Below are 13,431 nucleotides of genomic sequence, written 5' to 3'. Positions count from 1 at the left end.
GTTTGACTGGCAGGGGGGAGGGGCCCTCAGTGTAGGAAGGACATGGGCCTGATGGAGAGGGTCCAGAGGAAAGTTGTGAGAATGATCAAGGGGTTGGAGCAGCTCTGCTACAAGGACAGGCTGAGGGAGCGGGGGATGTTCAGCCTGGAGAAGTGAAGGCTCCAGGGAGACCTATAACCTGATCATGAATGAGGAGGAGGGCAGTCACCACAGGGCTCTGTGACATGGAGCCTGCTCTTCTCTAAGGTGTGTGGGCACACTCTGTGTGCCAGGGCCATCACCAGTGCCCTTAGCTTAAGGCTTCGGCTCCAGCCATGCAGGTCAGAGCAGCCTTGCAGCAGAGCATGGCATTGGAAAGCCTCTTCAGGCTGCCATCCACAAGCACTCTGAGAGCTAAGGTGGCATTGATAAATGTGTATGAAGAAGGCAGATTAGTGAGGCAGCACAGGAGCAAACGTAACCCTCAGCAGTAGAAGCTAGAGGAGAAAGGGTTGCAGCCTGGGCTCCTGACATGGACAAGTTTTGGGCCTCTGACTCCAAGAAGGACATTGAGGTGCTGGAGTGTGGCAAGGGCCTTGAAGACAAATCTTGTGAGGAAGAGCTGATGGAACTGTGGTTGTTTAGTCTTCAGAAGAAGATGCTGTAGGGAAACCTCATTGCTCTGTACAGCTCCCTGAAAGTAGGTTGGAGCCAGGTGGGGGTTGGTCTCTTCTCACATGCAACAAGTGACAGGACAAGAGGAAACAGCCTCAAGCTGTGCCAGAGAAGGTTCAGGTTGGATGTTGGGAACAATTCCTTCCCAGCAAAGGTTCTCAGGCACTGTCCCAGGCTGCCCAGGGAGGTGCTGCAGTCCCCATCCCTGGAGGGGTTTCACAGCTGCATGGCTGTGGTGCTGAGGGACGTGGGGCAGTGGCAGTGGCTCAGCAGCAGGGCTGGGGCTGTGAGCTCTGGGGGAGTGCTTGGACTTGGGGATCTCCAAGGTCTCTTCCAACCTCAACAGTTCTATGGTTCTGTGAAAGATTCTATTGGAACAGGCAACAACTGAGGGGATTGTAAGAACTTCTTGGTCCATAACTGTTGCTGGAAAATCTCTGGGATTGAAGAAATAGTTGGGCCTGGATAGCAAATATTCTGACTGGATGGCAAAGCCTGCCAGCACAGGGAAAGGAGAAGGAAGTCCTACCCAAGGTCCTTAAGGTACAATGGCAGGGTGAGAACTTGCTCTCCCTGGAGAGCAGCAGAAGAGTTTTTAGAGCAACATGTGTCAGGCTTAGTGACTCACAACCACATGTGGACATCCTTAGTAAAATATAAACTGATCTAGCAGCAGATGGAGAGGGAAGAATCCCAAATTTTGCTTCTACAAAACATAAGATTGGATGACTCAAAGCATGCATAGGGACTCTTCTTTTTTGTTGTTTTTTATTTTTATTTTCAGTCCCTTTTTATCTATTGGTGAGTTCCAACCAGTAAATAAATCCCTCTGCTTTCCAAAGGTGGTGTTGGTGTGAGACAGCTTGCTTGTGCCAGGCAATATGTGCTTGATGCACGTGGGATGATGCCCAGGTTTACTTCCAGTAAACAGGCTTCCCCTTGAGGCAAAAGCCTGATGCCAGTGGTCAAAGGCAGTGGAAGCCAAACAGGAATGCAGCTGGGCTGGGGCAAGTGTTGAACAAAGCAACTTTGGGTGTTGAGAGGACATTTCTCCTTACCTGACATTCAGAACTAGGATGGCAGCAGAACAGGTACCAAGTTCATTCTCCTTAGTCTCAGGTGATAGGAGAGGAAATGGCCTGAAATTGTGCCAGGGGAGGGTTAGGTTGGAGATGAGGAACAATTTGTTTGCTGCAAGAGTGGTCAGGGATTGGCAGAGGCTGCCCAGGGAGGTGGTGGAGTCCCCATCCCTGGAGGTGTTCAAGAAAGGTGTGGCCAAGGCACTTGGGGCCATGGTTTAGTGTCCATGGTGGGGTTGGGTTGATAATTGGACTGGGTGATCTGAGAGAGCTTTTCCAACCCAAACAATTCTATGGTTCTAAGACTTCTCAGATAATATTTAAACATAAGCTGAGAATCAGGATTTACATTTTACCAAGTGACTCAGTTGGACTTGGTGATCCTGAGAGTCTTTTCCAACCGGAATGTTTCTGTGATTCTGTGACACCTGTGGCCATGGCACTTGTGGAAATGGTTTGGTAGCCATGGTGGTGTTGGGTTGATGGCTGGAGAGTGGAGCTTATTTCTGGGTCTGACAGCAAAGGATGATTCAGAATAAGGTGCATTTGTATTTCATTGTTGCCCATCCATAGTCACCTGGCTTTGTGCAGTCAAAGCTTCCAGTTCCTGGGCTACCAGAGTGGGCACTGGCTGCACACCCATTAGCATGGATTGATATAGAGTCATAGAATCATTTAGGTGGGAAAAGACCTTTGAGGACATTGAGTCAACCATTAACCCTACTCTACCAAGTCCACCTCTAAGCTGTATCTCCAAGCACCACATCTACATGGCCACTAAACCATGTCCCCAGGTGCCATGGCCACAGGTTTCTTCAACACCTCCAGGGATGGTGACTCCATCACCTCCCTGGGCAGCCTGTTCCAGTGCCTGAGAACCCTTTCAGTGAAGAATGTTTTTTCACTGTCTAACCTAAACGTCCTCTGGTGCAGCTTGAGACCATTCCCTCTTGTTCTATCACTTGTTCCTTAGGAGAAGAGCCCAAACCCAATCTCACTGCAACCTCCTCTCAGGGAGCTGTAGAGAGCAATGAGTTCTCCCTCAGCCTCCTCTTCTCCACACTAAGCACCCCCAGCTCCCTCAGCTGCTCCTCCCCAGCCCTGTTCTTCAAACCTTTCCCCAGCTTCATTGCCCTTCTCTGGACACAGTCCAGCACCTCAAAGTCTTCCTTAGAGTGAGACACCCAAAACTGAACCCAGTACTTGAGGTCTACCCTTACCAGTGCTGAGCAGAGGGCAACAATCCCTGCCCTGATCCTGCTGGCCACACCATTTCCAATACAAGCCAGGTTGCCCTTGGCCGTATTCATAAATGTAAATAGTAGCTGCAGCAAGGAAAAGGGAATCTTTGTCCTGGCCTTTGCAGCTGGCTGCTGACCCTGCCCCTCATGCTAGCAAATCAGTCTGTCCAAATCCCCTTTATTGTCTAGAGAATCATGAGGAAGAGGGGACTCACTCTTAGGGAAACACTGCTGCACAGCAGCCAGAGGTGGGAGTACCTGCTAGCTGGAGATGTCAAGGTTCAACAGACACATGTTAATGGAGAACTCAGTCTCCTGGCTACCACAACAAAGCAGGCAGGATGTCCTTTGTGTAGGGAGCTGTGGATGGCATTGGTCTGTGCAGGCTGATGCCAGCTCATGGAAGAATCTGCTCCTGGGGGTTTGCATTTGCTGTTTCCTGGAGCATGATTTGATTTCAGCATCCAGTGATGACAGACCTGCAGTGTTCAGGAGGAACTGAGCTTCAGAGAAGATTCTCTTTCTGAAATCAGTTCATTTTCACATGTTCCAAGGGAGGCTTCATGTAGCACTTCACAGATTCACAGATTGCATCAGGTTGGAAGGGACTGTCAAAGGTCATCTTGTCCAACCCCCCTGCGCTCAGCAGGGACACCTCCAACTAGATCAGACTGCCCAGGGCCACATCAACTCTGGTCGTGAATGTCTCCAGGGATGGAGCCTCAACCACATCTCTGGGCAAACTGTTCCAGTGTCTCACCACCCTCATTGTGAAGAACTTTCTCCTGATGTCCAACCTAAACCTGCTCTGCTTGTTGCAAACCATTGCCCCTCATGCTGTCACCCTGTGGCCCTTCTGAACAGTCCCTCCCCAGCCTTTCTGTAGGTTCCCTTCAGATCCTGAAATGCAGTGCTAAGGTCTCCCTGGAGCCTTCTCAAATCCAGGCTGAACATCCCCAAGACTTTCAGCCTGTCTTCATAAGAGAGGTGCTCCAATCCTCTGATCATCTCTGTGGCCTCTTCTGGACCAGCTGCAGCTTTACACTGAGTCCTCCTAGCTTCATACCCTCCAGGGCCCTCTTTGCAAACCAAAAGCCTTCTGTGGCTTCAATTGCAGAAAGCAGATGATGTGGCAGGGGCACAGGAGCTCTGTAATCACTGCAAGCATCACACTCTTGTGCTAGGAGGCTTTTCTACCCTATTTGAAGAGGCTTGTGGACACTCTGCTTCAATGGCCATGCTGGTGTGGGATTGTTGGTTGGACTCAGTGATCTTGGAGGCCTTTTCCAACCCAGGCAATTCTATGATTCTAGGATTTTACCTAATTTCCACATCTTAAAACTGGAAAAATTAAAGCTGAAGGACTTTTAGATTTGCAGTGGCCAGGGGTGCTGATGAGTTCCCAGGGAACATTTAAACCTGGCACCCATCCAAGAAAGCACAGAAGAACTTTGAGGTCGTCGGCTGAAAACCAGCAATGGACTCTTCTGGCTCCAAAGAGAAAGTGTCTTCCTGTCTCACCACTCATCTGGGCAAGCCTGGATGGAACTAACAGTGTCATGAATATTTGATCATCCTGAAAAGCACCAGGCATGTTCTTCACTCTACTCACAGGAGTAATCACAGTGGTGATGCTCTGCAAGGGTATTGTTAGTGCAGAAACCTCAGCTGGGGCTGTTCTTAATAGCTAACTTCTGGCACCTCTCTTATGTGCTGGAGCCCTTCAGAGGGCTGCAGCACCTCTCCTACAGGACAGGCTGGGAGAGTTGGGACTGTTCAGATTGGAGAAGAGAAGGCTCCAGGGAGACCTTAGAGCAGCCTTCCAGTACCTGAAGGGGCTCCAGGAGAGCTGGGGAGGGATTGTTTAGAAGGGTCTGGGGTAACAGGATGAGGGGCAATGGTTTGAAACTGGAGCAAGGGAGATTTAGGTTGGACATCAGGAGGAAGTTCTGCCTAGTGAGGGTGCTGAGACACTGGAACAGGTTGCTGAAAGATGTGGTGGAGACCCTATTGACATTCCAGGTCAAACTTGATGGGGCACTGAGCAACCTGGAGATGTTCCTGCAGGAGTGTTTGACAAGATGACCTTTGAGGGTCCCTTCCAGCCCACTGCATTCTATGATTCTGTGATTCTGTCCTTAGTTTGGAGCTTCAGTGGAGTGAAGAATGTTCCTTAGAGTGAGATTCAAACATACACATGAAGGTTTGATGGCTTTCAGTTAACTACACAGTTAATGCCTAACATTACACACTGTGAAGCTCTGCATTGCAATTCTCAGCCCACAAATGTTTGTCACAAACTGCCTCCTGCATAGAATGCTAGAAGGAGTTGGGTTGGAAGGGACCTCCAAAAGTCACCTAGTCCAGCCCTCCTGCAGTCAGCAGGGACATCCTTCATCACCTCCATTCATCACATTTCTGACTTCTCCTGTCTTGGATGAGATAGCTCTGAGCAGCAAGCCAATGAAACAGAGATCTTACCTATCTATATTTGAATGAGCAAGAAGTGTAGAATCAGAGAATTGTCAGGGTTGGAAGGGACCTCAAGCCTCATCCAGTTCCAACCCCTCACACTACAGCAGGTTGCTCAGAGCCACATCCAGACTGGCTTTGACCTCCAGGGATGAGGCTTTCACCACCTCCCTGGGCAACCTGTGCCAGTGTCTCACCACCCTCATGGGGAAGAACTTCTTCCTGACATCCAATCTGAATCTCCCCATTTCTAGTTTTGCTTCATTCCCCCCAGTCCTATCACTCCCTGACACCCTAAAAAGTCGCTCCCCAGCTTTCTTGTAGTCCCTCTTCAGATACTAGATGGTGTCCATATAGATTTACCCATATTAAAACACTTAATCTTTTGGCAAGTAGCAGGCTTGGTCTTCTCCATGCAACGTAAGCCAAGTTTCAGCTGGGAACAAATAATTGAGTTATATAAGCAGACATAAAAATAGCCTGACCCACATCTATAACAACAGGATCACATTCTAATCAAATGGTATTTGTTGTAGCATTTCCTGAAGGCAGGGAAAAAAAAAAGGAAAAAAAGCACCTCAAGAAATATAGAAATGGACTTTGGAGCCACGAAAGAGATGTGGTCTGTATCAGACCCCCCTGGAGCTCTGCAGTGTGATGGTTTCCATGCATGTGAGCTGCAACAGGAACTGTTTGGCTTCCTAGTGCAAGGCCATCCTCCAGGCAAGAAGGGTATCCCCTGCTGTGTTTGCACCAGCAGAGGTGCTCTGAGAAGAAGAAGCTGCACACAAAACCAAATCTGAAGTGAAATGAAGATTTTAAAAAATTTCTTTCCCCCCAAGTATTTTTTCAGTGCAGTTTGTGTGGCTACCACTGCTCAGCACAGGGCTGTGGTGAGCAGAGTTCTGCACACATCAGGGAATCTGCAGCTGCAGATTTGAGGAGGGTAAGGAACAGGCTATAAATGTACTGCACAGGCTGCTTCTCCTGCTGTATTAGCTAAGATGTCAGGACACACTGATGGAAACAGACACCTGCATATGTGCATGGCAGGCAGGGTAGGTGCTCAGCTGGAGTCCAGCCCCAGGTGGATTTACAGCTGCTCTCACCTCCCCTCTCTGGCAGGGCTTGCAGGGTCACAAGCTGACCCAGAATGGTTTGAGTTGGAAGGGACCCTAAAGCTCATCCAGTTCCAACCCCTTGCCATGGGCAGGGACACCTCCCACCAGCCCAGCTAGCTCAAGGCCTCATCCAGCCTGGCCTTGAACACCTCCAGGGAAGGAACATCAACATCTTCCCTGGGCAACCTGTGCCAGTGTCTCACCACCCTCACTGGAAATAATTTCTTTCTCATCTCCTGTCTGAATCTCCCCTCTTCCAGCTCAGACCCCAATGGGTCCTGTCACTCCCAGCCCTTGTCAAAAGTCCCTCCCCAGCTCTCCTGTAGCCCCCAATCATTTAAGTTGTAGTTCTCTTCAGAGCTAAAAGGTGGGAGGATGACCTGGTGATTGTGACTATTTCATAGGTCACAGGGCCCACAGACTGAATTTACCAAGCAATATCTGCTCCTAAACCAACAGGCTGTGGACACCTTTCCTTACACAAAGGGCACTTCCCTCTAGGCATAGGAGCCATTCCTGGTGCTCAAAGCCAGTTTAGCATTCCTTAAAGCTTAGTTAAATCAGAATTAGTTTCCCATTGTTTAGTCTGGAGAAGAGGAGGCTGAGAGGAGACCTCATTGCTCTCTCCAATTCCCTGAAAGGAGGCTGCAGTGAAGTGGGGGTTGGGTTCTTCTCCCTAGCCTCAGGTGATAGAAAGAGAGGAAAAGACCTGAAATTGTGCCTGGAGAGGGTTAGGTTGGAAATGAGGAAAAATTTTTTTGCTGCAAGAGTGATCAGGGACTGGAACAGGCTGCCCAGGGAGGTGGTGGAGTCCCCATCCCTGGAGGTGTTCCAGAAATGTGTGGCCATGGCACTTGGAGCCATGGTTTGATGGTCATGGTGGGGTTGGGTTGATGGTTGGACTGGTTGACCTTGGAGGTCTCTTCCAACCCAAACAATTCTCTGATTCTATGTACTCCAAAGTAATGACTATTTGCATGCCAAGTTCTTTACTAAATTCTTAATTTGCCTATAACATTTTAACAGAGCAGGAAATCCCTCATAAGAGAGAATGGTTTCCTCCCTACTACTGTAGTAGGTGAAAAAAAATAAAATTGGTAGAAGCTAAGCATAGAACATTTCAGCCTCAAATATTTCTTTGAGTAATGAATGACTGAAAATAGGGCGTTAGAAGGAACTCATTTCTAACCTTGCTGCATTTACCACCTTCTCCCTCTGATGCAGAGTTTATAATGTGTGGGGAAGTGCTTCTGCAGCATAATTTCAGGATCATCACAGAATCCACTGGGTTGGAAGAGACCCTCAGCTGGGACAGTTTGAAGCTGTGCTTATGTAAACCAAGGCAGGAGGAGCTGTGCTCTCTGGACAGCATTTTGTAGATCATGGAATCACAGAATGCATCAGGTTGGAAGGGACACTCCAAGGGCATCTTGTCCAACCCCCTGCACTCAGCAGGGACACCTCCAACTCGACCAGGCTGCCCAGGGCCACAGCAAGTTTGACTTTGAATGTTTCCAGGGATGGAGCCTCAACCACATCTCTGGGCAAACTGTTCCAGTGTCTCACCACCCTCATTGTGAAGAACTTTCTCCTGATGTCCAACCTAAACCTGCTCTGCTTGTTGCAAACCATTGCCCCTCATGCTGTCACCCTGTGGCCCTTCTGAACAGTCCCTCCCCAGCCTTTCTGTAGGTTCCCTTCAGATCCTGAAATGCAGTGCTAAGGTCTCCCTGGAGCCTTCTCAAATCCAGGCTGAACATCCCCAAGACTTTCAGCCTGTCTTCATAAGAGAGGTGCTCCAATCCTCTGATCATCTCTGTGGCCTCTTCTGGACCAGCTGCAGCTTTACACTGAGTCCTCCTAGCTTCATACCCTCCAGGGCCCTCTTTGCAAACCAAAAGCCTTCTGTGGCTTCAATTGCAGAAAGCAGATGATGTGGCAGGGGCACAGGAGCTCTGTAATCACTGCAAGCATCACACTCCTGTGCTAGGAGGCTTTTCTACCCTATTTGAAGAGGCTTGTGGACACTCTGCTTCAATGGCCATGCTGGTGTGGGATTGTCCAGCATAGTGAGGGCAGAGCCTGAGACCTTTAACACTGGTGGCCTCTCTGCCTAGCACAGAGCTAGAGGTACCACCTGAGGCAAGCTTAGGCCCTGTCTGCCACCTGAGCTTAGCTAAGTCAGCTCCATTTCAGCCTGCATTGGCTCCAGTGTATTCCAGCTGACTCTGCCAGGAAAAGAGTGTTCTCCAGGACACAGAGCCCAGGTCTCTGAGAATGAACCAAGACTGCAAGGTCATCTTGCACTGGTTACTGAAGAAGAGTCACAATTAACTTCTCCTTGCTTCTATTCCAACAGAGACCAAATCCAAGAAAAGAAACCTACAGGTGAAATGTGCAGTAGATCCACAGCAGAAGATTCTAACTCATGGTTTCTCCAGCTAGCACATATGATCAGAGAGCATCTGCATGCCAGGGATTCATGCCAATATCTCATGTGCTTAGTGGGTCAGATGGCAATGCTGACCTGGAATATGGGCAGCACTAGACACAAGAGGGCACCAATCCCTTGCCCTTGTGGCCAGGAAGGCCAATGGGGTCCTGAGCTGCATTCAGAGGAGTGTGTCCAGCAGATCCAGGGAGGTTCTCCTCCCCTTCTTCTCTGTCCTGGTGAGACCTCACCTGGAATACTGCATCCAGTTCTGGGCTCCCCAGTTCAGGAGGGACAGGAATCTGCTGGAGAGACTCCAAGGGAGGGCTATGAGGATGCTGAAGGGACTGGAGCACTGCCTGGTGAGGAGAGGCTGAGAGCCCTGAGGCTGGTTAGTTTGGAGAGAAGAAAACTGAGAGGGGATTTAATAAATGTCTATAAATGTCTGAGGACTGAGGGTCAAGAGGGAGGGGACAGGGACAGGCTCTGCTCAGCTGCACCTTGTGATAGTCCAAGGGGCAATGGATAGGAACTCCAGCACAAGAGGTTCCACCTCAACAGGAGGAGGAACTTCTTCACTGGGAGGGTCCCAGAGCCCTGGAGCAGGCTGCCCAGAGAGGTTGTGGAGTCTCCTTCTCCGGAGACTTTTAAGCCCCATCTGGATGTGTTCCTGTGGGACCTGTGCTGGATTCTCTGGTCCTGCTCTGGCAGGGGACTTGGACTAGAAGATCTCCAGAGGTCCCTTCCAACCCCTGACATCCTGTGAGCTGTAGTCCCTCAGGCAACACAACTGCCCCCTTCTCTGTATTCCTGTGAGATTACACAGCATGGACATTCTGTGTGGGTTTGAAATGAGGCAAAATAAGAACAAATTAGAAGAAAAAATGCACTTCTGAACGTGCTCAGTGAGTGGTCAGCCAAAAGCCCACACAGATCAACAGGACATCAATTCCCAGGGGGATTTTTAGACTGTTTTGAAATTTTTTCCCCATGTCTAAAACCAATCTAATAGTTCTGGAGCAAAATCCTCGTGGTTTTGGTGGCTCTTTAGTTGATCCATTGGAATTTCAGAGTGTGAAAATATTTCTAATATTGTGCACTTTAAGAAGGTTTGATGTGCTGCCTACAGCACAAGAAGAGCATGTAACTACTGGAGCAGGTCCAGAGGAGACCAAGAAAGTGGTCAGAGGGCTGGAGAACCTCCCCTGTGGGGACAGGCTGAGAGAGTTGGGGCTGTTCAGCCTGGAGAAGAGAAGACTCCAGAGAGACCTCAGAGCAGCCTTCCAGTACCTGAAGGGGCTCCAGGAGAGCTGGGGAGGGACTCTGGACAAGGGCTGGGAGTGACAGGATGAGGGACAATGGCTTTGAGCTGGGAGAGGGGAGATTGAGACTGAAGATGAGGAAGAAATTCTTTAGAGTGAGAGTGGTGAGATACAGGAACAGGTTGCCCAGGGAGGCTGTGGATGCTTCCTCCCTGGAGGTGTTCAAGGCCAGGCTGGATGAAGCCTTGAGCAACCTGGGCTGGTGGGAGGTGTCCCTGCCCATGGCAGGGGGTTGGAACTGGAGGATGATCTTCAAACTCCCTTCCAACTCAAAGCATTCTGTGAATCCATGAAAAAAAGAATACAATTCATTGTGTTCTGCAGCAGGGGACTGCTGGGTGTGAGCAGGAGCAAGCAATGTAAATTGGAGCACAGCTAAAGCAAGTGGCAGGAGCAATTAGATGAAAGTGCTGAGTGCAGCCCTCTCTGCAGGCTGCAGTGAGCAGCACAGATCCATCTCCTCCCATTTACATCTTTGCTGCTGGACTCAAGAGCTTTGCAAAGCCTTAACTTGCAACTTCCTGAAAGGAAACATTTCCAAAACTGTCCTGTAAGCAAAGTTAGAGTTCTGTGGGCAGCCTCAGCTTACCAGGGTGTACCATTCCCTGCACTAGGTTAAAATCTGCCTGCAATTCATCCAGTGCCTGCCTGCTGGGAACCAGAGGGGATTTTGTTTTAAGGCATGGTGTTCAGATTGCAGGAGAGGGGAATCAGTTGCTCTCTCAATGAAAGTCTCAAATAGCTGCTTGCAAAGTTGTTTTTTAAAGACGGACCTTCAGCAGCAGGGGGATTAGGTTGCAGATCACATAACAAAAATTTCCTTGCCTTGGCCATATCTGCTCTCAGCTTCCCAATGATCTGGGCCTCCACATCAGCTCAAATTCACCTTTGCTGTCACCTGCTGTGAGACAGAGTGATGCCAGCCCAGGGGACTGAACTTTCAGGGGCTGAGCACATCTGTGCAGCCTGTGAGAGCAGCTGAGCTTCCCCTGGGTCTGTGATGCACAGCTGGGAGATTTCCCCAGCTCCACTGACACCTCCTGTCTCCACCCCCACCCCACTCACTCCAGTCCCAGTGTAACTGAAGAGATTCTGCAGACTTAGATGAGAAATGTAAGAGGTCTCTGTCATCTCCAAAAAGGAAGCTCAAGGGACACCTTATCACTCTGCAGCTCCCTGAAAGGAGGTTGGAGCCAGCTGGGGGTTGGTCTCTTCAACCAAGTTACAAGTGAGGGGACAAGAGGAAATGGCCTTAAGTTGTGCCAAGGGAGGTTTAGGTTGGATATTGGGAAGAATTTCTTCCCAGCAAGGGTTCTCAGGCACTGTTCCATGCTGCCCAGGGAGGTGCTGCAGTCCCCATCTCTGGAGGGGTGTCAGAGTTGTGTGGATGTGGTGCTGAGGGACATGGGGTAGCCAAGGACTTGACAGTGTTAGGCTAATGCTTGGACTCTGTGCTCTTAAAGGTCTTTTCTAATCTGGGCAGTTCTTTGATTCTGTGATCCACTTACAAAAGCTTCTGTGAGCCACAAATAGCTCACTGGAGATGAAGAAATAAGAGACTTGTTCAAAGATTTCTCTATTTTTCCCTTCTGAAACTAGCTTTTGACTGCAGCTCATCTGCTAAGTGATTATTGCCCAGCAAGCAGAGTCCCAAGGAGGACAGGAATTGTTAGCTAACCAGTTGACAGGAATCACTGCTTCCTGGCAAACCTCAGCATCTCTCCTGCCCCTCTGCAATCCCAGCAGCGGTGGCTGTGAGGATATGAATCACTCGGGCTTTCTCCAGCAGGAAAAGAGTGAAGTCCTAATGTCCACAGACCAAAGGTACAGGCACAGAACCATAGAATCAGGGAAACATAGAGTTATAGAACCATAGAATCAGAGAAACATAGAATTATAGAACCATAGAATCAGAGAACCATAGAATTATAGAACCATAGAATCAGAGAATCATAGGATCATAGAAACATAGAACCATAGAACCATAGAAGCATATAAATATAGAATCACAGAAACATAAAACCATAAAATCATAGAACCATAAAATCATAGAACCATAGAATTATAGAATCATAGAAACATAGAATCATAGAACCATAGAATCATAGAACCATAGAATCATAGAATCATAGAATCATAGAACCATAGAATCATAGAATCATAGAACCATAGAACCATAGAATCATAGAACCATAGAATCATAGAATCATAGAATCATAGAACCATAGAATCATAGAATCATAGAACCATAGAACCATAGAATCATAGAACCATAGAATCATAGAATCATAGAATCATAGAACCATCGAATCGTAGAATCATAGAAATATAGAATCATAGAACCATAGAATCATAGAAATATAGAATCATAGAATCATAGATTCATAGAATCATAGAACCATAGAATCATAGAAATATAGAATCATAGAACCATAGAATCATAGAACCATAGAACCATAGAATCATAGAACCATAGAATCATAGACATGTAGAATCATAGAAACATAAAACCATAAAATCATAAAACCATAAAATCATAGAACCATAGAATCATAGAATCATAGAACCATAGAATCGTAGAAATATAGAACCATAGAACCATAAAATCATAGAACCATAGAATTATAGGATCATAGAAACATAGAATTATAGAACCATAGAACCATAGAATCATAGAATCATAGAACCATAGAATCATAGAAATATAGAATCATAGAAACATAAAATCATAAAACCATAGAATCATAGAACCATAGAATCATAGAAATGTAGAATCATAGAAACATAAAACCATAAAATCATAGAACCATAGAATTATAGAATCATAGAAACAGAACCATAGAATCATAGAATCATAGAACCACAGAATCATAGAAATATAGAATCATAGAAACATAAAACCATAAAATCATAAAACCATAAAATCATAGAACCATAGAATTATAGAATCATAGAAACATAGAATCATAGAACCATAGAATCATAAAATCATAGAACCATAGAACCATAAAATCATAGAACCATAGAATTATAGGATCATAGAAACATAGAATTATAGGATCATAGAAACATAGAATTATAGAACCATAGAACCATAGAACCATAGAATCA

The 13,431-nt window shown here is 47.5% G+C and overlaps 1 protein-coding gene across 1 annotated transcript in view; it reads left to right on the top strand.

Moving 5' to 3' along the window:
• The first annotated feature begins 511 nt into the window (after positions 1 to 511).
• The window catches only part of TMEM244 (transmembrane protein 244), a 53,025-nt gene continuing 40,105 nt past the window's right edge, over positions 512 to 13,431 (top strand). Inside the window, exon 1 of the mRNA XM_054393015.1 lies at positions 512 to 642. Coding sequence (XP_054248990.1) covers positions 512 to 642 — 131 coding nt within the window. The remainder of the gene's footprint in view (positions 643 to 13,431) is intronic.

This window comes from Indicator indicator, chromosome 27, assembly GCF_027791375.1.
Source record: "Indicator indicator isolate 239-I01 chromosome 27, UM_Iind_1.1, whole genome shotgun sequence".
Classification (NCBI taxonomy): Eukaryota; Metazoa; Chordata; class Aves; order Piciformes; family Indicatoridae; genus Indicator; species Indicator indicator.
Note: the sequence above shows the minus strand (reverse complement) of the source record. Positions and strands in the feature narration are given on the sequence as shown.